General features: G+C 44.5%; 2 protein-coding genes across 3 annotated transcripts; both read left to right on the forward strand.

Moving 5' to 3' along the window:
* Positions 1 to 1,866: 1,866 nt before the first annotated feature.
* LOC105020870 (phosducin-like protein 2) lies at positions 1,867 to 2,956 on the forward strand. The gene is made up of 3 exons (XM_020043762.2): positions 1,867 to 2,140; positions 2,378 to 2,586; positions 2,731 to 2,956. The coding sequence occupies exons 1-3, from the start codon at positions 1,959 to 1,961 to the stop codon at positions 2,898 to 2,900; spliced, it is 561 nt and encodes a 186-aa protein (XP_019899321.2). The 5' UTR covers positions 1,867 to 1,958; the 3' UTR covers positions 2,901 to 2,956.
* A 1,377-nt stretch (positions 2,957 to 4,333) lies between these two features.
* Positions 4,334 to 24,959, forward strand: clockb (clock circadian regulator b). Of its 2 annotated transcripts, none has more exons than XM_029118287.2 (23): positions 4,334 to 4,468; positions 6,602 to 6,976; positions 7,769 to 7,858; positions 8,193 to 8,255; positions 9,535 to 9,683; positions 9,993 to 10,084; positions 10,245 to 10,334; positions 10,490 to 10,610; positions 11,167 to 11,280; positions 11,535 to 11,653; positions 11,801 to 11,883; positions 11,976 to 12,082; positions 12,561 to 12,708; positions 13,891 to 13,969; positions 14,719 to 14,851; positions 14,947 to 15,047; positions 15,225 to 15,491; positions 15,818 to 15,976; positions 17,662 to 17,862; positions 18,336 to 18,487; positions 18,947 to 19,076; positions 19,219 to 19,332; positions 20,091 to 24,959. In XM_029118287.2, exons 3-23 carry the CDS (start codon positions 7,842 to 7,844, stop codon positions 20,331 to 20,333), a joined length of 2,682 nt encoding a protein of 893 aa, XP_028974120.2. In that variant the 5' UTR covers positions 4,334 to 4,468; positions 6,602 to 6,976; positions 7,769 to 7,841; the 3' UTR covers positions 20,334 to 24,959. The 2 variants fall into 2 exon arrangements, with proteins under 2 accessions (XP_028974120.2, XP_028974121.2); XM_029118288.2 differs by lacking the exon at positions 4,334 to 4,468 and adding an exon at positions 5,066 to 5,084.
* Positions 24,960 to 25,512: the final 553 nt, after the last annotated feature.

Consider the following 25,512-nt stretch of genomic DNA (forward strand, 5'->3'; position numbering starts at 1 on the left):
TGGCTTTATAAAATACATTTGATTGACTGAATAGGATGCCACTAGGAAAACATGCACTGGCACTAAATATGGCTACCATTCCAAACGCATTTTTGTGAATATTAAAATCCTGTCATAGCAATTGCGTCACTATTCATGGTGACTTGTGGAACATCAGAAGGACGATGAACGTAGCTTTGTCCGTCTGTTCATGGGGAGACGTGCGCGTGATTACGAGTCGTCGCACTGTGAAATATGAGGAGCACCGGAGGTCGCTGCCGCAGAGTGCTTTCGACTTGGTGTTGTTTTTGTGGTGGATGGTTTTTGTGGTGATTTCTGGAAAGCCTCTTTAGATCTGAAATGGAAAGTCAGGGAAAGAGGGCGAGTGAGGGCTGGTGGGAGGGAAGGGATGTGTTGAATCTGATGAATAAGACATGAAGGTTGTTTCCAAAATGTCACCCTATTCCCTACCTAGAATGTAACTTTAGGCCGGGGTCCAGAGCACTCTGGTCAACACGGATGCATTATAGAGGAAATAGAGTGCCATCATTTGAAATGGAGACCAGTTATATTTGACCTTTTTCATCCCGTCTGACTCCTATTCAAAGATGTGGCCTGCGACCCTTAGGGAGGTCCCAGTGTGTGTGTGTGTGTGTGTGTGTGTGTGTGATTTCCGGTCAGCTGAGAATAAGTTAAGTGTCTCATTGTAACACAAAAACCAAAGGATCAGAATTATATTCTAATTGCTGCGTTTTATTAATTCAATTGTTCAGTAAAATGTTATCTGCGGTCAGCGTTCTAAATGCTTTCGGTTTAACTCAACTCGGTTATGACATCACCCTCTTTGTTTTTGATTTGTAAGTAAACATGTTGCTGCGCTGTTATGAGAGATAACCCATTTTTGAAAGTATATGACCTGAGTGTCTTTAAGGGAATATGCAGGTGAGTCATAGGTAGGCAAAAGGTTATCTAAAACTCCACCTAAATGAATCTATAATTGTTAGATGGAGGAAAGATTAAAAATGTGAGCGATTAATAATAAAATGCTGGTGCTAAATATATGGTACTTATGTACTGTAGGTAGCTCAGATCAATCAATCAATAAGCTTTATTTGTGTGGTACATTTCATACAGTTACAATGCAATGCACTTCAAATACAAAGTAAATTAATGAGTACATGTATAAAGAGTACTAATTAAATAACTTTTTAAGACCAACTTAAAAAGTTAGCAACAAAAGAATGTGAGTAAAGCTGACAGAAAGAATTTAAAAAAAACCTAGGGAAAAGCAAGGTAAAAAATAAATGCATAAATGTCTTAATAAAAGTTCTACCATGTGGATCAGATATGTCAGCTGGTTTTCTGCTCTTGTTTATTTGCTATGCTGGTTTATCTGCAAACATGTGTTTACCTTCCAGCAAGCCAAAGGTGACCAAAGATTGTCCTTAAGTGACCTAAAGAACAGCAACCAAGGTACATAGAAACACACACAATTCACACAGAAAACAACAGGTTGCATTGTGAGTAATCTGCATTGTAGTTGGTCTGGAAAACTGTATGAATTGCAACAGTTGAATAAGTTGTAATGAAGTTTAGCTATTTGTTAAAGTACAGACCTTTGTCACCTAGGTCTTACTGCTGGGTGGCCACTGGAGGACAGCATAAGGGAGGCAGAATATCAGGAGGTGAGAAATGAGGATGAGGAAGCAGAGGAGTATGTGTGTGTGATAATAGAAGAGCCTGAGTTGGATGAAGATGAGGAGGAGGTAGTGGAGGTGGAGGAGGAAGAAGAGGGAGACTTGGATGAGGAGGAGGTGGATGAGGAAGATATGGATGAGGAAGAGGAGGTGGATGAGGAAGAGATGGATGAGGAAGAGATGGATGAGGAAGAGGAGGTGGATGAGGAAGAGGGGGGGTGTTTGTTGGAGGTTGCAGTAAAAAGGGTGGAAGGAAAAGAGGAGGTGGATGAGGAGGAGAACATGACAGGCAAAACAAACCCCAGCCGTGTGCAGCATGAGGGCCTGAGGGTGCGGCGGAGAGGCCGGAGGAGGAGACGGAGGAGGTACGGCCAGCTGAGAGAGATCCAAAGGGAGCAGTATGTCAGGGAGGTAACCTGCGCCCCGACGGGAGTGAAGGTGCTGCTCCACCTTTATCACCCCAGGTGAGTCAGCCAACCCAGCACCAACCTGATCTGGGGTCAGTTGAGATGTGAAGGACAGAGGTGTGTTGTTCTTTAACTGGTTGAAGGTCCATTTTATTTAATGCTAACTAATCATACTCTTGCTCTCCCCATCTCTCTCCCCCATCTCTCTTTCTCCTCCATCTCTATTTCTCCTCCATCTCTCTCTCTCCCCCATCTCTGTCCCCCATCTCCGTCTCTCTCTCCATTTCACTGCAGCGTGCCCATGTGTTCCTTGCTGAATCGCCATTTCACACAACTGGCCGCCGAATTCCCCGACACCAAGTTCCTCATGATCCTGGCCCAGCAGTGTGTCCCCAACTACCCAGCCAGCCACCTGCCAACCCTGTTCATGTACGAGTCAGGATGCATCCTCAGCTCCCTGATAGGGGAACAAGCCTGTGGTGGGAGGGACGTGTTGCCAAGCGGTGAGAGAACACGCGTGGGTTTTGGGACAGGCATTGCAAACAGGTGTGCAAACACACAAATGGATAAACTCAACCTCATCCTCTCTCACCCTCTGCCTTTCTCTCTCTCTCTCTCTGACCTCACATCCATGAAACCTCCTCCAGAGCTGAAGTGGATGCTGGCCCAGTTGGGAGCGTTTGTGATTGACAGCTACCAAGACCTATATCATGGGGGCATGCCCATCATTATGCCATGTTCTGAACAGGAAGACTACATTGATGACCACTCAGATCCTTATGACAACATAGAGACAGAGGCACTGATTCATTCATAAATGGACTGTTTGTATGTCACAAATGGCCCTCTTCCCAGCTTAGTGCACATTTTAAAACACAGCCCTATGAACACTATTTTGTGATCCTCATGAGTCACCAATTAATTATTTGATATTACATTGTAATAAAGTCTTTTATTTTTGTTTATTAAATATGTGTATGATTTTGAGTGAACAGGACAGAGTCTGATAAAAAGCTGATAAAAGCTTTTGGAGGATGTTGCATTGAAATAGCATCAGAAGAAAGGTGGTGGGCAAGAATCTGAGGTTTTCGTTATGGCCTGGTTGCCCGTCTGTTTGTGCCATCATGTTCCTGGCATTTTTATGCTTGAATTGACAGGAAAGTGTGGAGAGGCGTTTTTTGCAGAAAGAGAAGTGTGCCAGATTCAAACCCACGCTTTAGCAGGACATGTGCACGGGTGGCAGCTTAGATCGTTATGCCAACTTGAGACCACACCTCTTGCCAAGCTTCAACCTGAAGGCCATAAGTGTGAAACAATGATGCCAGATGAAAGATGAATGTAAATGCTCAAATGTCTCTTTCAGCCTAGAGTATATTCAATACAGTATATTGAATATACTGAATATACTAAAAATGCACAAACAATTCGCTTTCGCGGCCACCGAGTTAGCGCGAGGGGAAGCTTAATTCTTTATTGGCTACAGAAGGACACGTTTTATGCATAGTTCCATCAGACCGTGCACAAGATTAGACTGAAATAATATATAAATGACACTGCAGTCTATAGACAACGACTTCGACAACTGTACTAAATGCCTGCGTCATTCTGAACCGGTTTACTATAGAGGGAACCCTCTGCTCCCAATCCTCGACGGTTTGGACTGTCGGCCACACCAATCCACGTGTTTATGCTACGTTTAAAAATGTAAGTTGTGAACGTAAGGCGGTGCCTCGTCGAATTTCGAATGTGATAGATACTATGAACCTTGATTTTTGCAGTAGTGTAACAGATTTTTTTTTGTTTCAGATGAAATTAACAATAGGCTGTAGGAAAGAATACCAAAAGATGGGCTAACAATCAAATTTACTCCATAACGCCCTTTCTACATGAACAGTTGTCACAAAGTTTTTATACTGATACCCAGGTTATTATTAGAACAGCTTATTATATTTCATTCACAATCACAACGAAAGAAATGCAAATAAATGTATCAATATATATATATTTTTTGCCATAGTTCTGTTCGTCGACTTATTGCTGCAAATAGACTGTCAAAATACAGCAAGCTGTAAAAAACATAATCTGGTCATCATCGCACAAAGCCAAAAACAAACGCTCTTCAAAATGGCTTATTCATGAAAAAAAGGACATAATGTCCTTTTTCTGTCGCTCTTGGGTTGGTCCGGCTTGGCATGTGCTTTTGCAGTAGGCTACCTCTACTGTACTAGCCAGATAATGCACCCTGTCGTCCATTGCGCATGACTGTACGGCGGAATATGAACTAGAAGGCCTCCTGTTTTTCTCCGAGCGAGAGTACACCCCCCCCACCCGCACCAACCTCCTAAAAACGAAAACACGGAGCCATTTAATCGAAACACCGGGAAGGTAAGCTATTTAAATGTTATTTGTGATTATTTATGTGCTGTTGTACGGCGGACACGCTTGGAGGAGAGTAATAGGCATTTTTGTTTTAGTTCTCGTAAGCGAGGAAAGCAGATGTGTCTTTGGAATCGTTTCCGCACGCTCCGGGGACGAGAGAAGGCCCACTGACCCACATTCGAGAGAGCGAGTTGTGTGTGAGTGGGCGAGCGTGTGAATCTGTGCCACAGTGTGTGCGGGATGTGTGTGTGCCGCGAAACGTTGGTGGCATTGCTCCTGTGCGTTGTGACCGATATCCATTAGGCCACACGTACGGATTCTCAAACGGATTGCAATAATTCTCTCATTGTGAGACATCCGAAGTTCCGTCGCTACATTATTGTAGACGCGTTATAGCGCTAGCATTGTTGCTACATTGTGTCAATGTCAATAGTTGCTTGACAGCTTGACTCGAGCTTTCGGTTAGCAGCCGTAGTTGTGTTTGAGAGCCATCGTAGAATGTCATTTACGTTTTGGAAATCCGTTGGTGTTTCTGAGAATAGATGCCCCTCCCCAGAATCCCACGAAATGTGGGTGAATTACCGGTGCAGATTTTCGACATTTATTGTTGGACATATTTAAGGTTGTATAACCCGCACACCTGTGGCTCTTCAGCAAGTATGCTAGCTATCCTAAATCCACCGTTGCATACCGGTTTCTTGCACTTGTAGACATACGTTCAAATACTGTACATAATAAACATGTAATAAAAAAAAACGAATATTATAATACTTTCTTTCCCTCAAAGCGCTAAGAGGGCTGGTAATTTTATATGAATTGGCGCCAATGCTTTTGCTACTTGATTTAGTTAGCTTAGCTAGGCTAGCCACTCCGTAAAACCCTAGGACATCACACGTCACATAATATTTTCGCGTTGTTCGACTCCCACAGCTTGTTTTCATTGTCATGTTGCCAGTGATTAACAAAAAAGCAGGGATTAAAAATGTTTCTTTCAGTGTTGTGGGTGTAGTCTAGGTGTTGTCTTGTCAACAACTAATTTGCATGCAGCCCAGCGGATAGCTAAAGGATTAGGTCATCAGAAGTGTTTGTAAATGCTTTATATGCGTCTTTACCCGTTCGCAAAATCCACGAACAGAGAGCACACATTTACGGTGCTTGCCCCGTAAAGACATATTAGGGAAAGTAGTTACAGTTCCATTCCTTAGCAGCACAAGGCTCTCAAGTGAGTAAAGTGCGCTCTGGGCTTCGTCGTCTCCGCGGTAGTAGCCTGTCCATTCCGGTCCATTCTTATGGCAAAGCTCCACGCTCACTCCTCGAACTTTGACCTTTGACACACAAAACCCTTATCTTAATCCCTCCCTCCCTCCCAGCCATGTAGACACAAGGTTCAGTGTCACTCTTTACCTTGGTAGTGTGTTCTAAACGGCGCCTATGTTCATCTCAGTGTCTGCTTTCTATAGACCAGAGCAGTGTTATAATACTTATAAATAATGTAAATGTTATTAGGCTTGGCAGAATTACTGCACGACTGTGTAACTGACGGTTATTGATGACGATCAGTGTAAAAATAAATTGACAGTTAAAAGCAAAGGTGTGTGTGTTTGTGTGTTTGTGTGTTTGTGTGTGTGTGTGTGTGTGTTTGTGTGTGGAAGGAACTGCTGAATGACAAGGGAAAGACCGGAAAGCTGCGCCATCTTGTGGTTTTACCTAAAAACTGGATTTGGGGTAGGAATAGATATCCATGGCTGAAGCACACGGGAATACAAATATCTCTGCATGGCTGATACAAACCAGGTGTTGACGCTTCGCCAATCGGAGGCATGGAGTGAATGTATAATTTTTTTACTTTTAACAAGACCAATTAACATGTGACGTGACTATTGCGTTTTTCATTAAATCTCAAAAAGCACTTAAAAAAACACAAACAAACAAGCAATATTACTGGTGAGCCAACTACGGCCAAACATTTATGGTCTCATGGGCTGTCAGCCAATCTGCATTCGGGATTCAAACCCCGTTTATGAGACACCGGCCTCATTGGTTGTTTGAAGATCTGCTGGCTAAGAGACCAGCACTGTCCTCAAGGTCGTACATGACGAGGAAGGTGAACTAACCGTGCCGTCTGTTTGTGTTGGTCAGGTCGGAGTGACTGCCGTGTTGGCCCCCCGGCGGCTGGCCCCCCCAGAGAAAACAGCCGTGACCTCCAAGTCACCTTTGACCCCTGGAGCTCACCACCACAGCGACCCCAGAGTACAAGCTGAAACTGAGGCTCCGGTGGGGTGAAGAGGCACAGAATGACAGCCAGGAGTCAGGGCAGGAGTCATCTCTGTAGGGGTCACAGTGACACTTCATCAGAGGATGTATCATTTATTACCCGCTCTTAGGAAGAAACCTACATTAGCAAGAACGTACATATTCACACTGGCCCCACGGGAATTGAACCCACAACCCTGGTGTCGCACGCCCCCAAACTCCTTCCACTGAGCTACACTGGACTGGACGGGACCCTGGACGGTATGTCTGTTTTACAGTACCGTGTTTTACAGTACCGTGTTTTACAGTATCGTGTTTTACAGTACCGTTCACATGCGGTGCGAATGACTACTGGTGAAATCTCTGTCTGTCATTTAAAAAGATAATACATATTTAAAGGCACTGAAATGTATATGGAACTAAGGAGAAAAGTTGAAAACATCGAGGGTTACTCTCCCTTGATGACAGACACACAGATGGAGAAGTGAAGTGATACCTGGGGAATGTGACTGCTGCCAGTCACTGGGGGACTTAACACTGAACCGAAGACAAAGAAACAGGTGTTTTGGGAATTGGTTGCAGGTTTGCTGAGAATGTAGAGCCAACTGAAGGGGGAGCCTGGAAATAAAGGTTGTAAATAAAGGTCCATAAAAGGCTAAATTAAAGGAACGTTTAACCAAAACTCAGGAATAGTTAAATGAGAGCGTTTGCTGCTTTAACGCACACTGAACAGTTGGTTTACTATAATAAACAGACTGTGAAGTGTGGACAGCAGGGGTTGTTAGTGGTGGACGGTGGGTACAAAACTCTTCAATAAAATAATGAATGAATAAGAATGCCAATAAATCTATTTTCTACAAATGGTCCAAGTGTATGGCTGAATGAAATTGCATTTGAGAAGAGCATTTAAAGAATCGATGAGGACGGATGTGGACCGAGGACTTAAATAGACGGACGACGACGTGTGTTCCGTTCACCGTGTTTGTGTGGCGTTATGGATGGACGGAGTTCATGGATGATGTGGTTTTTGACTGTGTTCCATCATCCCTCCAGGTGCTCTTCCAGATGCCTACCTCACGTCTAAAGACCGTTTCCCAGCATCCACGGCCCTGAACAACCTGTCGTCATGACGTCAAGCATAGGGTAAACCCGTTGTGGAGCTTAGATGCTGACTTCAAGAAGTCCTCGTGTTTGTAACCCTGACCTCAACCAAATCCTAACTCAGTAACCTTCATGCCTGAACTTCATGTTGTCCTCATGTCTAACCTTAACTTAAATTCCAATTCTAACTTTTGCCCTAAACCTCAGAATGGGGACAAAAAAAACCACATTTTGTGGAGATTTGTTACAGTCAGAAGTAGACACATGTACTGCACTTCATGATGTTCAATTATAACAATCATGAACTATTTTCAAAATATTTGTTTTCTCTCAGCCTTAAAACACAACTTCATTTTAATACAATGTATTCTTTCAGGGATGACTGTAGTAGTATCTTTGATGGGTTAATGGAAGAAGATGAGAAGGACAAGGCCAAACGGTGAGAAACACCATCACCTCCAGTTCAATGTCCACACACACAACCGCTGCGGGTGCCTAAAACAGCCATTTGGTGCATTTCTCTAACAGCGTAGAGGCCAGCTTGGAGGACACCGGTTAAGCCTGGATGATGCCTAATCTCTATTGATCTAAAACGTCTGATCAATGGAGATTCTCCATTAAGCTTGATTTTTTTTTTTTTTGTCCAGCACTAGTGCACATTAAATATAGTGTCATCCAAGAATGTCATCCCCAGTCCTCACGTTCAGTTTAGAATGCAATAATACTAGTCAGTTTAGAATACAATAATACTACTCTGTTCATAATACAATAATACTACTCTGTTCAAAATACAATAATACTACTCTGTTCAGAATACATTAATACTACTCTGTTTAGAATGCAATGATACTAGTCAGTTTAGAATACAATAATATTACTCTGTTCAGAATATAATAATACTACTCTGTTCAAAATACAATAATACTACTCTGTTCAGGATACAATAATACTACTCTGTTCAAAATACAATAATACTACTCTGTTCAGAATACATTAATACTACTCTGTTTAGAATGCAATGATACTAGTCAGTTTAGAATACAATAATATTACTCTGTTCAGAATACAATAATACTACTCTGTTCAAAATACAATAATACTATGTTCAGAATACAATAATACTACTCTGTTCAGAATACAATAATACTACTCTGTTTAGAATACAATGATTCTAGTCAGTTTAGAATACAATAATATTACTCTGTTTAGAATACAATAATACTACTCTGTTTAGAATGCAATGATACTAGTCAGTTTAGAATACAATAATACTACTCTGTTCAGAATAAAATAATACTACTCTGTTCAGAATACAATAATACTACTCTGTTCAGAATACAATAATACTACTCTGTTCAGAATACAATAATAATACTCTGTTTAGAATGCAATTATACTAGTCAGTTTAGAATACAATAATTCTAGTCAGTTTAGAATGCAATAATACTTGTCATTTTAGAATACAGTAGGTTTATTCAGGTTTGGGGAACCAATTGTGACTCTAAACAGTTCTGTGATGGCTGGAGCTGTGTATCCCCAGTTTACTGCAATGTTATCAAAGTATATATCATCATTAAGGCCTCTCTGGGTTTGTGTTTTATGACCAATATACCACAGCTAAGAGCAGTTCTTTGGCACAACACATCGTAGAGTGCCTTTTGAAGCACCCATTTTATTATGTAATCTTATCCATTCCTCAATGTGTTTGTATTGGACAGCGTTTCCCGCAACAAGTCCGAAAAGAAGCGGCGTGACCAGTTCAATGTCCTCATCAAGGAGCTGGGCACCATGTTGCCAGGCAACACACGCAAGATGGACAAGTCCACCATCCTTCAAAAGAGCATTGACTTTCTGTGCAAACACAAAGGTCAGACAGGAAGGACCTGCCTACTTGTGCTACCTGCTTTTTGTTTTTCACTCTCAGTAATCGTGATCAATGTAATCAAACAAAAGGGAACGTCACGGATGTAGAATTATGACGAGTATTCAGGGAAGATATCGGGCTATTATTTATTGTATTTCTGGTACAATTTCTTTTTAAATGTTTTATGCACTTTGTTGGTAAATCTTGTACAACAAAAAGCGATTTACAGATGTAATGAAAGACTATTATTAAACATGTATATATACAATAATGTATACATTTAATAGTATATTGTGTCATATTCTCCGACAGAGATCGCTGCTCAGTCAGAATCCAGCGAGATCCGGCAGGACTGGAAACCTCTGTTCCTTAGCAACGAAGAGTTCACACAGGTCATGTTGGAGGTCAGTTACCCCATGCTGCTATGGAAACCAAGCGACCTAAACCCAAACTGGTTGCCCCAGTCTCGCTAGGACTGTTTCTCTGCCTGCTGGCTACAAACCATGTGAACGTATGGCCACACTGATTCCGGTCGTATGAACTCAGCTGTCTGTCGTGTTCTAGGCTCTGGACGGGTTCTTCATCGCCATAATGACGGATGGGAACATCATCTATGTTTCGGAGAGCGTCACCTCCCTGCTCGAGCACTTGCCGGTGAGGACCCGGAGCTCTCCGAGCGCTCCTAAATCGGTCGGACAAACTGTCTGGACCGGACCATTGGATTCTGTGTTGCCTAAAACGTGTGCACGTCCATTTAATCGCTGTTTCTGAGGACTGCGACCGGTTAACAGTGTTTTTGTATTTCCCAGTCTGACCTTCTGGACCAGAACCTTCTGAACTTCCTCCCCCAGAATGAACACTCCAATGTATACAAGGCTCTGTCCACGCACCCCCCCGACCCCGACAGCCTCAGGCCCGAGTGCCTCAAGAGTGAGGAACGCCCAATCACACAGCACCTTTTTTATTTCACTATTTGACAGCTCAGTAGTTGGATTTCTACCTTCTTGTTCTCTACTCTCAACTCGTGATGGCGGCTGCGACCCGTAGCAGCAACTCAAAGCGGACTCAGGAAGTCCATTTACATTCGTTCTCCGAAGGACTTTGGGTCAAGCTGGTTGCTGGTTCTGGTTGCATGTCATCTTAAGATGCCCAGTATTCAAGGCTCTTACGCAAAGTCACATAGATAGTTGTGTTACTACATCCGTTTCCAGGGACGGTTAAGTAAGTTAAGTAATAACTAGTGATTTAACTAATGAACATTTATTATTTTAACTAATATTTATTTCAGCATGGCTAGTCTGGTGGCCAAAACTGCTATCTTCTGGTAAACATATTGTTGCAGATGGGGTTTGGTATTTCAGCACGCTCTCTGGTCTGTCTTTCCCACTCTACTCTGTCAGTAAAGCAGAACATGGCCAAGAAAAGGTGTTATCGATTTGTTGCGTTTGATATTTTAATCTTGAGGGTGTTTGGACTATTTTTCTAGCAAAGAACCATCTTGAATTCAGTTGCCACGTTCTAAGAGGATCCATGGACCCTAAGGACCCTCCGGTCTACGAACACGTCAAATTCATTGGCAACTTCAAGTCTCTGAACAACGGTGAGCATTTCTTAGGGTTAGAAAGGCGCTCATGAAACAAACAGAAACAAATGTGTTTTACGTCATCAGTTCATATTAACACAGACTGGGACCCACTGACACCCACACACACACACATACATACACAGAAACTGACACCCAGACACACAAACACGCACATACATAAATACGTACACAGACACTGACAACCAGACACGCATACGCGCACACACACACACAATACACAGACACTAAGTTGTGTGTTTGGTCTCCAGTGCCCAATGCGACGAGGAACGGTTTGGCCGGTGTTTTGCAGAGGTCTTTGCAGCCGGCCTTCGATGACCAAGTCTGTTTTGTGGCCACCGTCCGCCTGGCCAAACCTCAGTTCATCAAGGTGAAACAGGGACACGCTCTTAAATATTCTGACCAGCCGCTCGTTCTCTCAGTGACCCGTTTCTGTATTGATCAGTCTGAGCGGTCTGTCGTTATTTCGGCGACGTGTCTCTATTGATCAGTCTGACCGGTCTTTGTGGCACCACAGGAGATGTGTACCGTGGAAGAGCCCAGCGAAGAATTCACGTCGCGACACAGTCTGGAGTGGAAGTTCCTGTTCTTAGACCACAGGTAACACGCGCGCCCTCCCGCGGTTCGAAATGTACCGCTAGAGAAAGCTGGGTTACTGATGTCGTCGTGACGATGTAACTTCCTCCATCAAGGGCTCCGCCAATCATAGGCTACCTACCGTTCGAGGTTCTGGGGACATCAGGGTACGACTATTATCATGTGGAGGACTTGGAAACACTGGCCAAGTGTCACGAGCATCGTATGTATAACACACACACACACACACTTGTTTTGTTGTACTTGTGGGAACCCTTTATAGGAGCATTCCAGTCACATGGTCAGACATCTGAAATCGCCCCCCAGCTGAAGAGTCCCAGCCTGTGAACCAATCACTACAAGACAAAATTAGAGTGACATCTGATTCTGTCCTATTAAAACAGTACATTCCCTTCCCCAGACAGCCTGCTGCACACCTGAACCTCATTCTGATGGGGTTTGTGATTGGTCTGACATGGGGTGAGGTCACTTTAAAAGTCATCATGACACTTTCAGATACGGTGACCATGTGACCGGAATGCACCTTTCAGAAATTATATTTTTCATTTTTCTTTACACCAAGCTTACCATCAAACATAATCCTAAATATAAATCCAAACGTAACTTTAACCCTGAACCTGACTCTACCCACGTCACCCGAATTATACCTCGAAACCTGCCCCCCCCCCATCTCTGTCCAGTGATGCAGTATGGGAAAGGGAAGTCGTGCTACTACCGCTTCCTGACCAAAGGCCAGCAGTGGATATGGCTGCAGACCCACTACTACATCACCTACCACCAGTGGAACTCCCGACCTGAGTTCATTGTCTGCACACACACTGTTGTCAGGTACGGACACACACACACACACACACACACTGTGGTCAGGTACGGACACACACACACACACACTGTGGTCAGGTACGGACACAAACACACACACACACTGTGGTCAGGTACGGACACACACACACACACACACTGTCGTCAGGTACGGACACACACACACACTGTGGTCAGGTACGGACACACACACACACTGTGGTCAGGTACGGACACACACACACACACACACACTGTGGTCAGGTACGGACACACACACACACACACACTGTGGTCAGGTACGGACACACACACACACACTGTGGTCAGGTACGGACACACACACACACACTGTGGTCAGGTACGGACACACACACACACACACACACTGTGGTCAGGTACGGACACACACACACTGTGGTCAGGTACGGACACACACACACACACTGTGGTCAGGTACGGACACACACACACACACTGTGGTCAGGTACGGACACACACACACACACTGTGGTCAGGTACGGACACACACACACACTGTGGTCAGGTACGGACACACACACACACGCGCGTGCTTACGAACCGTCGTCAGGTAAGAACAGTACGGTCAGGGATGCTGACAGGGTCCAGGTAAACTTTCTCAGCGCCTTCCAGGTTTGGTGGGTTTGGTGGGTTTGGTGGGTTTGGTTGGTTTGGTTGGTTTGGTTGGTTTGGTTGGTTTGGTGGGTTTGGTGGGTTTGGTGGGTTTGATGTTGGGTAGAGCTGTCTTACCTCTGAAGACTAATGGGTGATAGTTGAGACATCAGTGAGCTGAACGGGGGTATTTGGCCAGTGAAGGCGTTATCCTACAAACCTGACACTTGCTTTGGTCTCCATCTCAAACTCTCCCGAGCCTGTTGGGTGTACAATGACATAAGCCCTTAAGCCAAACATTTGACTTAATATTGTGAGCAGAAAGAAAAGACAAGACCACAATCCAAATAGAAAACTCTTCCTATGGTCTCCCCTCTGCTTTTATTTCTCAAAACCCGTTGAAGGAGAAAACGGATGAAACCACAGGTCACTTCTCTCTCGCCTTCTATTCCAGACGTTGTTGATAATCTCACTGTGACTCGTCTGTTTCAATTGTCCCTATTTTTCTGGTAGGCCTCCTAGTTATATCTGCTGTTGTCACTTTGTGATGGTTGTTCTTCTGTCTCCCACCTGTAGCTACGCTGAGGTGAGGGCAGAGCAGCGCAGGGAGCTGGGCATCGTCAAGGAGCCTCCCCCTGACGTCACTGTGGACAAGGTGAGAGGTCGCTGTGGATGACGTCAGATTATGGGTCATCATTGATGAGATCAGACTAGGGGTCACTGGGCGAGAGTAGGTGAGGGGTCGGTGTGGATGAGGTCAGATGAGAGGTCAGAGAAGAGGTCAGCGTGGATGAGGTCAGATGAGAGGTTGACCTGTGTTGTTCCCTGTCATGATGTTTCTTACTGTGACTGGGGTTTATTTAGTATCTTAAACCAGGTGGGTCAAAACCTGAATGTTGATTGGCTTTAAGTCGTGGTATATGAGAGAGAATACCATGGCTATGATTAAAAAAAAGTTTTAGTCCCCTAATTTCTTTGGCAATGTGTTTATAATAAAAATAAGAAATGTTCCAGGTTTGTGTCCTAGGGCTGAATCCAGCCAGTCTTAGTTGTATGATATAGGAACAGCTCTTAGCCTTGGTGGACTGCTCTCACACCAACCCCCAATGACCTGGTGGACTGGTCTCACACCAACCCCCAATGACCTGGTGGACTGGTCTCACACCAACCCCCAATGACCTAGTGGACTGGTCTCACACCAACCCCCAATGACCTGGTGGACTGGTCTCACACCAACCCCCAGTGACCTGGTGGACTGGTCTCACACCAACCCCCAATGACCTGGTGGACTGGTCTCACACAACACCCAAGGACCCTAACTGCTTAAGGACTCTTCCTCTCTCCATATCTCTCTCTGTTTCTCTCTCCAACTTTTGTGTGTGTGTGTGTGTCTGTGTGTGCCAGCCGAGTCAGGACAGTGGGTCTGAATCTCAGCTCAACACCTCCAGTCTCAAAGAGGCGCTGGAACGTTTTGACCGCAGCCAGAGCCCCTCCTCTACCTCTAGGTCCTCCTGCAAGTCGGACAACACCTGCACCTGTAAGACACCCCTCACCCCCCCCAAGGACTCATTAACATCACCCAGGTGTCAACCACTCTATTCTGACCAAAGGCTCCTCTTTCTGTCTCCATAGCAACCGCTTCCAAGCTCCTTGTGGACACGCCCCCTCGCCAGTCACATGCTGCCTCAACCATCGACATGACATCACAGAGACCCTCCTCCGTCAGCAGCCAGGTGAGATCTGATGCTACTGGACAGAATCCAAAGATATGGAAGTGAAGTTTGACTGGCTGCTGGCTGAGCCAAAAGCATCAGTCATCATTCAATTATTTTGGAGGGGATTTTAAATGTAGTTGCACTGTATTTTTATTGGGTGTGTGTGTGTGCATGTTTGGGTGAATGTTTGTGTAGTCGATGAGTTCTCAGAACACGGGACACAGCATGGCTCCAGTTCGTCCAGTGTCCCAACAACAGCAGCATCAACAACATCAACAACAACATAAACAAAAACAGCAGCAGCAACAGCAGCAGCAGCAACAAAAACAACAACAACAACAACCACAGCAGCAGCAGCAACAACATCAACAACAGCAGCAGCAACAACAGCAACAGCAGCAACAACATCAACAACAACAGCAGCAACAACAACAACAACAACAGCAACAGTCCAACGTACAGGTGAGAAACACTGTCTCCTCCTCACCTCGTTGCCTTTCCTGGTGTGCCCAGCGCTGCCCATGGAAATGCTGTGTATTTCTGATGTGTTCTGAAAGGGTGTCGACACAACGTTAGTGTTCAGATCAGCATTAAGGTGGCTCCATCGTCTAACGATGAGCCCTCACCTGTGGTTCTGAGGTGTGAATGCCATACCGGTTCTGAGGTGTGAATGCCATACCGGTTCTGAGGTGTGAATTCCATACCGGTTCTGAGGTGTGAATTCCATGACGGTTCTGAGGTGTGAATGCCATGCCAGTTCTGAGGTGTGAATGCCATACCGATTCTAGCCGGTGCTGGAGTTCTCTGCCCAGGTGAACGCCATGCAGCACCTGAAGGACCAGCTGGAGCAGCGGACCAGGCTGATACAGGCCAACATCCAGAAACAGCAGGACGAGCTCCGGGCCATTCAGGACCAACTACAGAGGGTACAGACTCCGGGCATACAGGTAGGACACGCACACACCTAGCCCTAACCCGTACCCTAAACTTAACCTCAATAAAGTAACATGTATGCCTAAACTTCACCTAGATGGAATGCCTAACCCTAAACTTAACCAACAACACCTGGACCTTAAAGAAACCCCAATTCTAACTCTAAAATAAATTGTAAGTTTGACCCTAAACATAAACCTTGAGCCAAAAATGTACTTTTACCTCACAGGGACCGGCAAAAGGTCCCAATGAGTCACATTCTTTCTGGATTTACTATACTCATTAGGACATTTGGTCCCCATGAGTTTAGTTAAACCTAAAACACATACAGGTGCTGGTCATAAAATTAGAATATTATCAAAAAGTTGATTTATTTCATTGATTCCACTCAAAAAGTGAAACTTGTATATTATATTCATTCATTACACACAGACTGATATATTTCAAATTTTTATTTATTTTAATTGTGATGATTATAACTGACAACTAATGAAAATCCCGAGCTCACCAAAATTGGACAGTTGAAGACTGGAAGAATGTTGCCTGGTCTGATGAGTCTCGATTTCTGTTGAGACATTCAGATTGTAGTCAGAATTTGGCGTAAACAGAATGAGAACATGGATCCATCATGCCTTGTTACCACTGTGCAGGCTGGGGGTGGTGGTGTAATGGTGTGGGGGATGTATTCTTGGCACACTTTAGGCCCCTTAGTGCCAATTGGGCATCGTTTAAATGCCACGGCCTACCTGAGCATTGTTTCTGACCATGTCCATCCCTTTATGACCACCATGTACCCATCCTCTGATGGCTACTTCCAGCAGGATAATGCACCATGATACAAAGCTTGAATCATTTCAAATTGGTTTCTTGAACATGACAATGAGTTCACTGTACTGAAATGGCCCCCACAGTCACCAGATCTCAACCCAATAGAGCATCTTTGGGATGTGGTGGAACGGGAGCTTTGTGCCCTGGATGTGCATCCCACAAATCTCCATCAACTGCAAGATGCTATCCTATCAATATGGGCCAACATTTCTAAAGAATGCTTTCAGCACCTTGTTGAATCAATGCCACGTAGAATTAAGGCAGTTCTGAAGGCGAAAGGGGGTCAAACACAGTATTAGTATGGTGTTCCTAATAATCCTTTAGGTGAGTTTTTATACACACACATATACACATATACACACACATATACACACACACACATATATATATATATATATACACACACACACCCACACACACACATATACACACACACACACATATATATATATACACACACACACACACACACACATATATATACACACACACACACGTTTGTTTTTCTATCCTTTTGGAGACCAGAAAATCCTGTATGCTATCTCCTAATGTTAACCTCTAATGCCTAAACCTATTTTGTATCCCAATCCTGACACGAACCCCAAAGACAGACACACAAAGACAGACACACAATGACAGACAGACAGACAGGCAGACACACAAAGACAGACAGACAGGCAGGAAGACAGACAGACAGGCAGACGCACAAAGACAGACAGACAGGCAGGAAGACAGACAGGCAGACAGGCAGACACACAAAGACAGGCAGAAAGACAGAGGCAGGCAGACAGACAGACAAAGAGAAGAAGAAGACAGTGCACAGCCGTCTTCGGACTGGCATGATTGACAGCCGTTATTTCCGTGACAACAGATGTTTGTGCAGCAGCCCGGCGGTGCCCTGAACGTTCAGCTGCCACAGGTGGGGGCAGTGCCACAGGGGACGGTCCTGACCAATCAGTTGCAGCAGACTGTCCTGAACTCCGCCCATACAGGAAATCAGATCACCATCCAGCAGCAGCAGGCCCCTCCCCCTCAACAGAACCTCCAGCAGCAAAATAATGCTCTCGCTCAGGTATTCAGCCAAGCCATTGTATTTTATTACCCTGTGTAACATAGTTATGCTATGTTATGCCATGTTATACTATCTTATGTTATGTAATGCTATGCTACACCATAGAGATAACATTTAGAAGAAGAAAAGGGTGTCTCCGTTCAAGTCAGTGGTGGCTTAGGGGTTGGACAGCTGTGGCCATTGACAGTTCACGTATAGGCACAAAAAACAGGAAGTGAAACCAGGAAGTTGCCCATCAACCCGTGCTGTGATTTGTTGAATCAACTGGACACTGACGGTGCAGACAGGCATTTAGACCAATCGACCTGGGAAGATCGGAACAGGAAATTATCTTTGAATGCCACGCCTGCTACATCACAGAGTCAGACGTACGTCCTGCCGTAACGTCAGTGACATCATCTCTGTGTCCCTGCTCCCTCCCTCTCCCTCGGTGTCTGACATCATCTCTGTGCGCGCTGGGCGTCTCCCTCTAGGTCCAGCAGCGTCAACAACAGCCTGTGTACAACATGATCATGTCCCAGTCCGGCCAGCCCAACCTGCTTCAGATCAGCACCAGTCTACCTCAGAGCAATGCGCCACAGACGTCTGCCGTGGCCAGCTTCACGCAGGACAACCAGCAGATACGGTACACACACACGCACACATACACACACATATACACACACATACACATGTATACACACACACGCATACACACACACACACATATATGCACACACACACACACACACACACACAAATACACACACATACACATATATACACACACACACATATATGCACACACACACACTGATACATACACAAATATACACGCACACAGATATATACACATACACACACACACACACACATATATGCACACACACACACACTGATACATACACAAATATACACGCACACAGATATATACACATACACACACACACACACACACACACACACACACGTATACAGACACATATACACACACACATACGTATATATACACACATACATATACACACACATACATATACACGCACACACACACACACATAAACATGTACAGATTGGTTGTGTAATATGCCAGTGGTTGGTGCAGGTTTCCGGCGGGCCAACAGCTGGTGACCAAGCTGATGACGGCCCCCCTTCCCTGCAGTACAGTCATGGTTCCCACATCCATGTTCATGGGACAACAGGTCATCGCGTACAACCCATTCGGAGGACAGCAGGTAACACACACACGTGTAGACACACTCACTCTGTCTCTTTCTCTCACACACACACGTATAGACACACTCACTCTGTCTCTCTTTCTCTCACACACACACACACACACACACACACACACTACCCTGGTCCTTCTCCCGGCAGGCTGGCCAGACCCTGACACTACAGGCAGCTCAACCACAACAGAACCAGCTAGAAGCCCAGGCTGTAGTCGCGCAGGCCAACCAGCAGGGGGCGCAGCAACAGCCCTTCTTACAGGTACTTTTCTTTTTACCCAAAATCAGATTTTCTGCTAATTGTTTTTTATTCGGGGGTGACCAATCAGTTCCTTAAAGTCCTCCAAAAGAACAGTAAAGCCAGTGTCATCGGCTGGATTGTTTCATAAATCTAAACGCCTACAGCAGATGGAGAAAGATGGCGCAGGTTCTTCAGCCTTAGAAACGGTTTTTGCTGCAGTCTATTTTCTTGACCGTTAACATTCTAGCTATTAATGGCTTCGTCCATAATAAAGATTTTTCAAAGATGACGTCCAAATATAATCTTAGTGACCATAGAGGAAATTATAGGAACCATGAAATGTGTTTTTTTAATTTAGAAATAATAATTATATAAACCAATGTGACCTCGAGGTTTTGGGCACAGCGGACAGGTGTTGGCCTCTGTTCTGGGACAGGCAGGCGGGGGTTGTCTTTCTGAACCTGGTCCTAGATCTTTTTCTAGTGAAAAACACTCTACCCTGAGGTGTTTCATGGTTTAACTACTAAGCACACTGTTCTAATTGCGCTGTTCTACAGCTGGAATCACAGAAGTAGAAGAGTCACTGTTCTAATCGCGCTGTTCTACAGCTGGAATCACAGAAGTAGAAGAGTCACTGTTCTAATCGCGCTGTTCTACAGCTGGAATCACAGAAGTAGAAGAGTCACTGTTCTAATTGCGCTGTTCTACAGCTGGAATCACAGAAGTAGAAGAGTCACTGTTCTAATCCGTTCCCTCTCTGTCAATCGTTCCACTAACAGGGCACCCGGCTTCTCCATGGCAACCAGCAGCTTATCCTACAGGCTGCCTTCCCCTTGCAACAGCAGCAGCAGGCCTTCACCCAGGTAACACAACATCAACAACAACATCAACCACAGCAACAGCCGAGACAGCAACAACAACACCATCAGAGGCATCATCAGCAGTTGAAACCCCAGCCACAGAAGCAGTCCAAAAGCCAGCCTTTACAACGGACTGACAGCTCCAGCAGCCAAACCCAGTAAGCCTCACTAACCTTGGGCGTCCAATCAGATGGAATGTACCCGAGGGCTGAACCGATCAGAGGCCTGGTGTCTTGGACCGTGTTGCCGGATTTTTAATAATGGACCGGCGGTATTGGAGTCACTACCCCCCACCCACCCACCCACCCCTACCTGTCGCGTAGTCTCTACCGATTTGGCAGCCATTTTAACCTCTCTTCCAACAAACAGCGTTATGGGTAACAGGGCGGGGCCTATACAATACAGGGGGCGGAGAGCTACTGGGCTATAAGTTGTGTACCAGGAGCCTGATGCTATACAGGGCTGAATCAGGTGCATTGGTTAGTGCAGGGTTGGACCAAAAGCCTGCACAGCCAGCCAGTAACACCTTTCCAAGAGGACTGACCAGGCTTGGTTCACACTTACAGAATGCCACATTACACTGGCGACAACAGTACAGCTTTTGGAAACCAAGAGGAGGGTTGTTGTTTGTCCGTGGGTAGAAGAGACCAGCTCGTTCTCCGTGGAAACAAAGCAGAACTCATCCTCGCTGTGACAACAAGCGATGATGAGTCCAAAATGAACGTTCTGATAGGGGACTAAATTCTTCAGCCTGTATCTGATACGGGGGTGTAACATAAATGTAAATATATCCAGTATATGTACGCAGCTACAGGGGAGACTTAAGAAACATAATATTTTATATGATTGCATGGATATGTAACCGTGTATGCTTTTATTAGTAGCTTTTGACAAAAAATGACTTTTTACCGTATTTAGTGTTTTTTGGTGGAAGATGGTGTGATAATATGCTAATGTGAATAGCACTGTCTTCCTCTCTGTTCCCCTCAGTGTCCGGCCCTGTTCCAACACTTTTAAAGCACATCCTTCATTCTTCACCCTCTTCCCTTCCTAGAGGTTATCAAGGCAATCCAGTGAGGGGTGTGTTTAAGAACTATTGGGATATGGCCGGTTGTGTCCATCTCTGGTCATCTCACCATTTAATGGAAGGACCTGGGGTCTACTGGAACGCTGGGAAATGTAGTTGTTAAAACACTTCCTGTTTCAGAGAACATCATTTACTATACATTTTAAGCTTTTATCACTAAAACAACTACAACAACGTCTGAACCAAACAAATCATGATGAACAGACAAGTACAGTTTAAACTAGACAAAGGAGAGCATCCTATCTTTGCCTTGTTCCGGATCCGCATACGGTATTGGGTGGCTCAGCCGGAACCGCATGGTGCTTGCAACTCAAAAGGTCATGTGTTCAAATCCAGCTTGGGACGGTCACTCGCAAAATGTATGCAGACAGAAAACATCTTTGTCTCACTTTGGCAAGGCTGCACATCAGAAGTTGGAACCAGGCCACCCTAGTCTTCAATCAGGACTAAAGAATGACTTTTCATTAGATGAATTAAGCATAAGCTGACAGACGTCCCCAACGACGTCTTACTGCCTTGACTCCTTCATGTCGCGCCCTCAGATGTGGCTGTCTACATGGGGAACGAGGTACCATTTGGGATTTGCCCGTCTCTGGTTTTAAAGCTATTCAATAATGCTACACAGCGTCTATAACAGTTTAATACTTGCAAGTGCCAACGGTCACACACAGATTTTTCCTTTTTCTTTTTTTTTTTAGCAGACTATTGAAATACGTATATATTATATTTTCTGACGTTCACTATCAGATAACTACATACGTGTATATAGAATGGATTATTTTTAAAGTCACAACAGAGAGAGCCCTATTATATGACATTTGTCATTAAGCTACCCCAGGAGATTTTAGCACTTAATGTGGTTGTACACAGTAAATTACTAACCCGACCTAGCTCTATGTAATGTGTGTGTGTGTGTGTGATGTTCTTGTGTTTTACGGTAATCCCTTGTAAAGGACATTGAATGGTACCGGCGTCTCCTCTGGAATAGAAGGGTTGTTCCAAAGTGTCACCCTTTTCCATCTCTCTAGGACACATCTTCTGACGGGCATAAACCAGGCTTCACGTTTAGTCACTTCTGTTCACAGAGCCCGACGTCTGCATGTGGCATCCTACACCCTTCAGAGTGCACTTTGCCTCAAAGGGCTCTGGTCAAAAGGAGGCACCTAGGGAACAAGTGTGGCATTTGGAATTGAGCCTAACCTGTTTCGTGAGAGAACTTTTTTTACTGGGTGCATGTCCATGTTTTGAGTCATTTTCACTTTATTTCGTCCCGTGTCCATTATGTACAGTTCTGGGGGAACGTTTGAATAAAATATTTGATTTTCCTAAAATCTGGATTGGACGAATCACAGAATCAGTAGAAATACTGAAATTATCAGAGAGACTCATTATATTGTCAGCTGTTGGGGATACAACCAACATTTAAGTCGAAAGAAAATGAATGGGCAGGACGGGGAAATGAACGAATGGAAGACAGGAAGCATTTAATTCTCTTTTTCCTCCTATCAAACATAAGATGAAGTCGTGTACAAACACAAATTAACAGCGATTGAATACTGGCCAAGGCTTTTAGTCTATCGACTTTCAGAGTTAAATAAAACAAAAAAAGTCAAAATCACCAGGAAACAACCAAAGGCAAGGAGAGGCCTGTCGAATGGGGAGATCTCCCCCTTAACAACTTTCTGCTGTGTGACATGCTCCACAGTTCTCCTGTGTGACAGGGTCCACGGTTCTCCTGTGTGACAGGGTCCACGGTTCTCCTGGGTGATAGGTTCCACAGTTCTCCTGCGTGACAGGGTCCACAGTTCTCCTGTGTGACAGGCTCCACAGTTCTCCTGTGTGACAGGGTCCACGGTTCTCCTGTGTGACAGGGTCCATGGTTCTCCTGGGTGATAGGTTCCACAGTTCTCCTGCGTGACAGGGTCCACAGTTCTCCTGTGTGACAGGCTCCACGGTTTTCCTCTGTGACAGGGTCCACGGTTCTCCTGCGTGACAGGGTCCACGGTTCTCCTGCGTGACAGGCTCCACGGTTCTCCTGCGGTTCTCCTTTTTTGTATAAGGAACAGGGAGAGAGAAATGTACCATTCGGGCAACTACTGGATGTTAGGCACCATATCAAACCTGTCACAGGGTTTATCTAAATTTCTGGTGATTTGACTGTTTACCCACACTGTATTGGTATTTCTCTGTATTATTATTATTTTCTGACTCGGGAGGTTTTGGTCCGCAAGCCCAGGAGGTATACAGGTGCCATTTTGGGCCCCTTTTATTGGCAGTAATGTAGTGATGTCATCTCCAACAGACACAGACCTGAGGTGAACAGTGCTGTGTGGTGGGTGGTGAAAGGACTTACCATGAATGTGTTGTTGTTTAGTCATGGAGAGACGTGTGTGATTCTGTGAGTGCTTGTGTGTGGGCATTTGTGTGTGTGTGTGTGTGTGTGTTTGATCGCATCTCCTCCATGCGATCTACTTCCTGTATCATCGTTCTACTTCCTGAATCATTCAAAGGGGGCTGTTGTCAGCAGCCCCTGGCGACAACCAATCAGTTCTTGCGTTGCAGTTTTTTATGAATGTTGTATTGTACTTCCTCTGTGCTGGTGTTTGGGCAGCTCAACTTGAATATGTGTTAGTTTAAATGTGTGCGCGTGTGGTGAGGGGGGGGGGCTTGTCACAACAACACAAACCTGTTAACTTGGAATATGGATGTATTCATTCTTAGACGAATGGCTGTAAAGGTAAAACTGTCACCTCTACAACTATGACACTTTAACGCAACTACTCTTTTACACTCATCCCAGCAAATTTAAGGTCCTTTGGTTTTTGTATGCGTGGGGACAGTGTGTGTGTGTGTGTGTGTGTATTGTTGAATATTAAAAAAAGAACAGTTATAATTGTAATAATTGTCGTTTTAACGTTACTCATTTACCAGGCCGCAGAATGTAACAGTGAGGAGACTTGGCCTATGTCCTTGTTTAGCTGTGTCCAATGACACACTGCTCCCTTCACAGAGGGAGTGGGGTTCCATGGGAGACACTAAAGTGTCATTAAGAGAACACCGTGTTATGAAGGAAGGGGAGGGGTTTAATCTTGTTCCATTCATAGAATCTAATTCTGAAATTCTGAGGTCTAATGGTATGCTTCCATTGTTCTGATGTACTAAACAGTAAGGACTGTTTTAGCATTTTCTGAATGTTTGACCTGAAACACAGAAATGAAACGTCTTTGAAAACAACATGACAACGTTTGTTGATTGCCGGATAGGTCGTGCTTCAAAAGATAGCACATCAAGACCTGTTCAGAGGAAAGTGGAGAGTGGACATTATGTATTCGATGGGAATACCATTGAAAGACTAAGCCCCAATATATGTATATAATATATATATATATGTCACCGATACACACTGTTCTGGTTACTAGAAACCTTTGTTAATTTACTGGTTAGAAACCTAACCTACCAGATAACCCCAACTAGTACTGTATGCTTACCAAGTTACATACTACCCTATCTAGTATAGTTGTTATACACCAGCTGGTTTTCCTGTAAGACATACCAGTGACTGCAGCTGGTTTCACTGTAAGACATACCAGGTAACATCCAGCAGTATTCCTCAGTGTTAAAGGTGCTGTGCTGTCATTTACACCCTCTTACTGTCATCCACTGTGTTCTCACTTTCTCCCAAAGTAAAATGGAAAAAAACATTTTTAAGCAAAGTGTTTATGCTATTAACCCTTCTTCCTCCCTTGTCCTCTTCTTCTTCCTCCCTTGTCCTCTTCTACTTCCTCCCGTGGTCAATTTGAAAATAAAACAAATTACTGAGTGTGGTCTTTGTCTTTTTTTCATGGTCATCTATGGAGTCTCCATTTGGCTCCAGTGTTGCTAGTCAGAATCAACTTTATCCATCATAAATATTTGTATGTAAAGGAATTTCACTGGGCGATGTCACAATAAATAGGAAATAATAGACACATAATCAACATAAATCTGCAATCTTATAAACACTAGCTGAGACCTACAGAACACCATGAACACTACAGGGGAACTACAGGCACAATAAACACAGGTAGGTGTAAAAGGGCCAGGATCTTGGATTTGATTCCCGCTGGGGCCACAGACACAAGAAATGTGTAGACATACTGTGAGTGTAACTTCAAAATGTATTCTCAAATGAATTCTTGGTTGTGTTTTAGTTGTAATTTGGTTGCATGCTTGCATAAACCGAAGCATTGTCAACCTACACTGAAATGAAACAAG

This window comes from Esox lucius, chromosome 25 (assembly GCF_011004845.1).
Source record: "Esox lucius isolate fEsoLuc1 chromosome 25, fEsoLuc1.pri, whole genome shotgun sequence".
Lineage (NCBI taxonomy): Eukaryota > Metazoa > Chordata > Actinopteri > Esociformes > Esocidae > Esox > Esox lucius.

Excerpts from the sequence above, each read along its gene's own strand:
- LOC105020870 (XM_020043762.2), top strand. The coding sequence starts at position 1,959 with ATGACAGGCAAAACAAACCCCAGCCGTGTGCAGCATGAGGGCCTGAGG. Across the intron at positions 2,141-2,377 it reads CTCCACCTTTATCACCCCAG|CGTGCCCATGTGTTCCTTGC; the intron begins GTGAGTCAGCCA and ends ATTTCACTGCAG. Across the intron at positions 2,587-2,730 it reads GAGGGACGTGTTGCCAAGCG|AGCTGAAGTGGATGCTGGCC; the intron begins GTGAGAGAACAC and ends AACCTCCTCCAG.
- clockb (XM_029118287.2), top strand. Across the intron at positions 11,281-11,534 it reads CTTCAAGTCTCTGAACAACG|TGCCCAATGCGACGAGGAAC; the intron begins GTGAGCATTTCT and ends TTTGGTCTCCAG. Across the intron at positions 12,709-13,890 it reads TGCACACACACTGTTGTCAG|CTACGCTGAGGTGAGGGCAG; the intron begins GTACGGACACAC and ends TCCCACCTGTAG.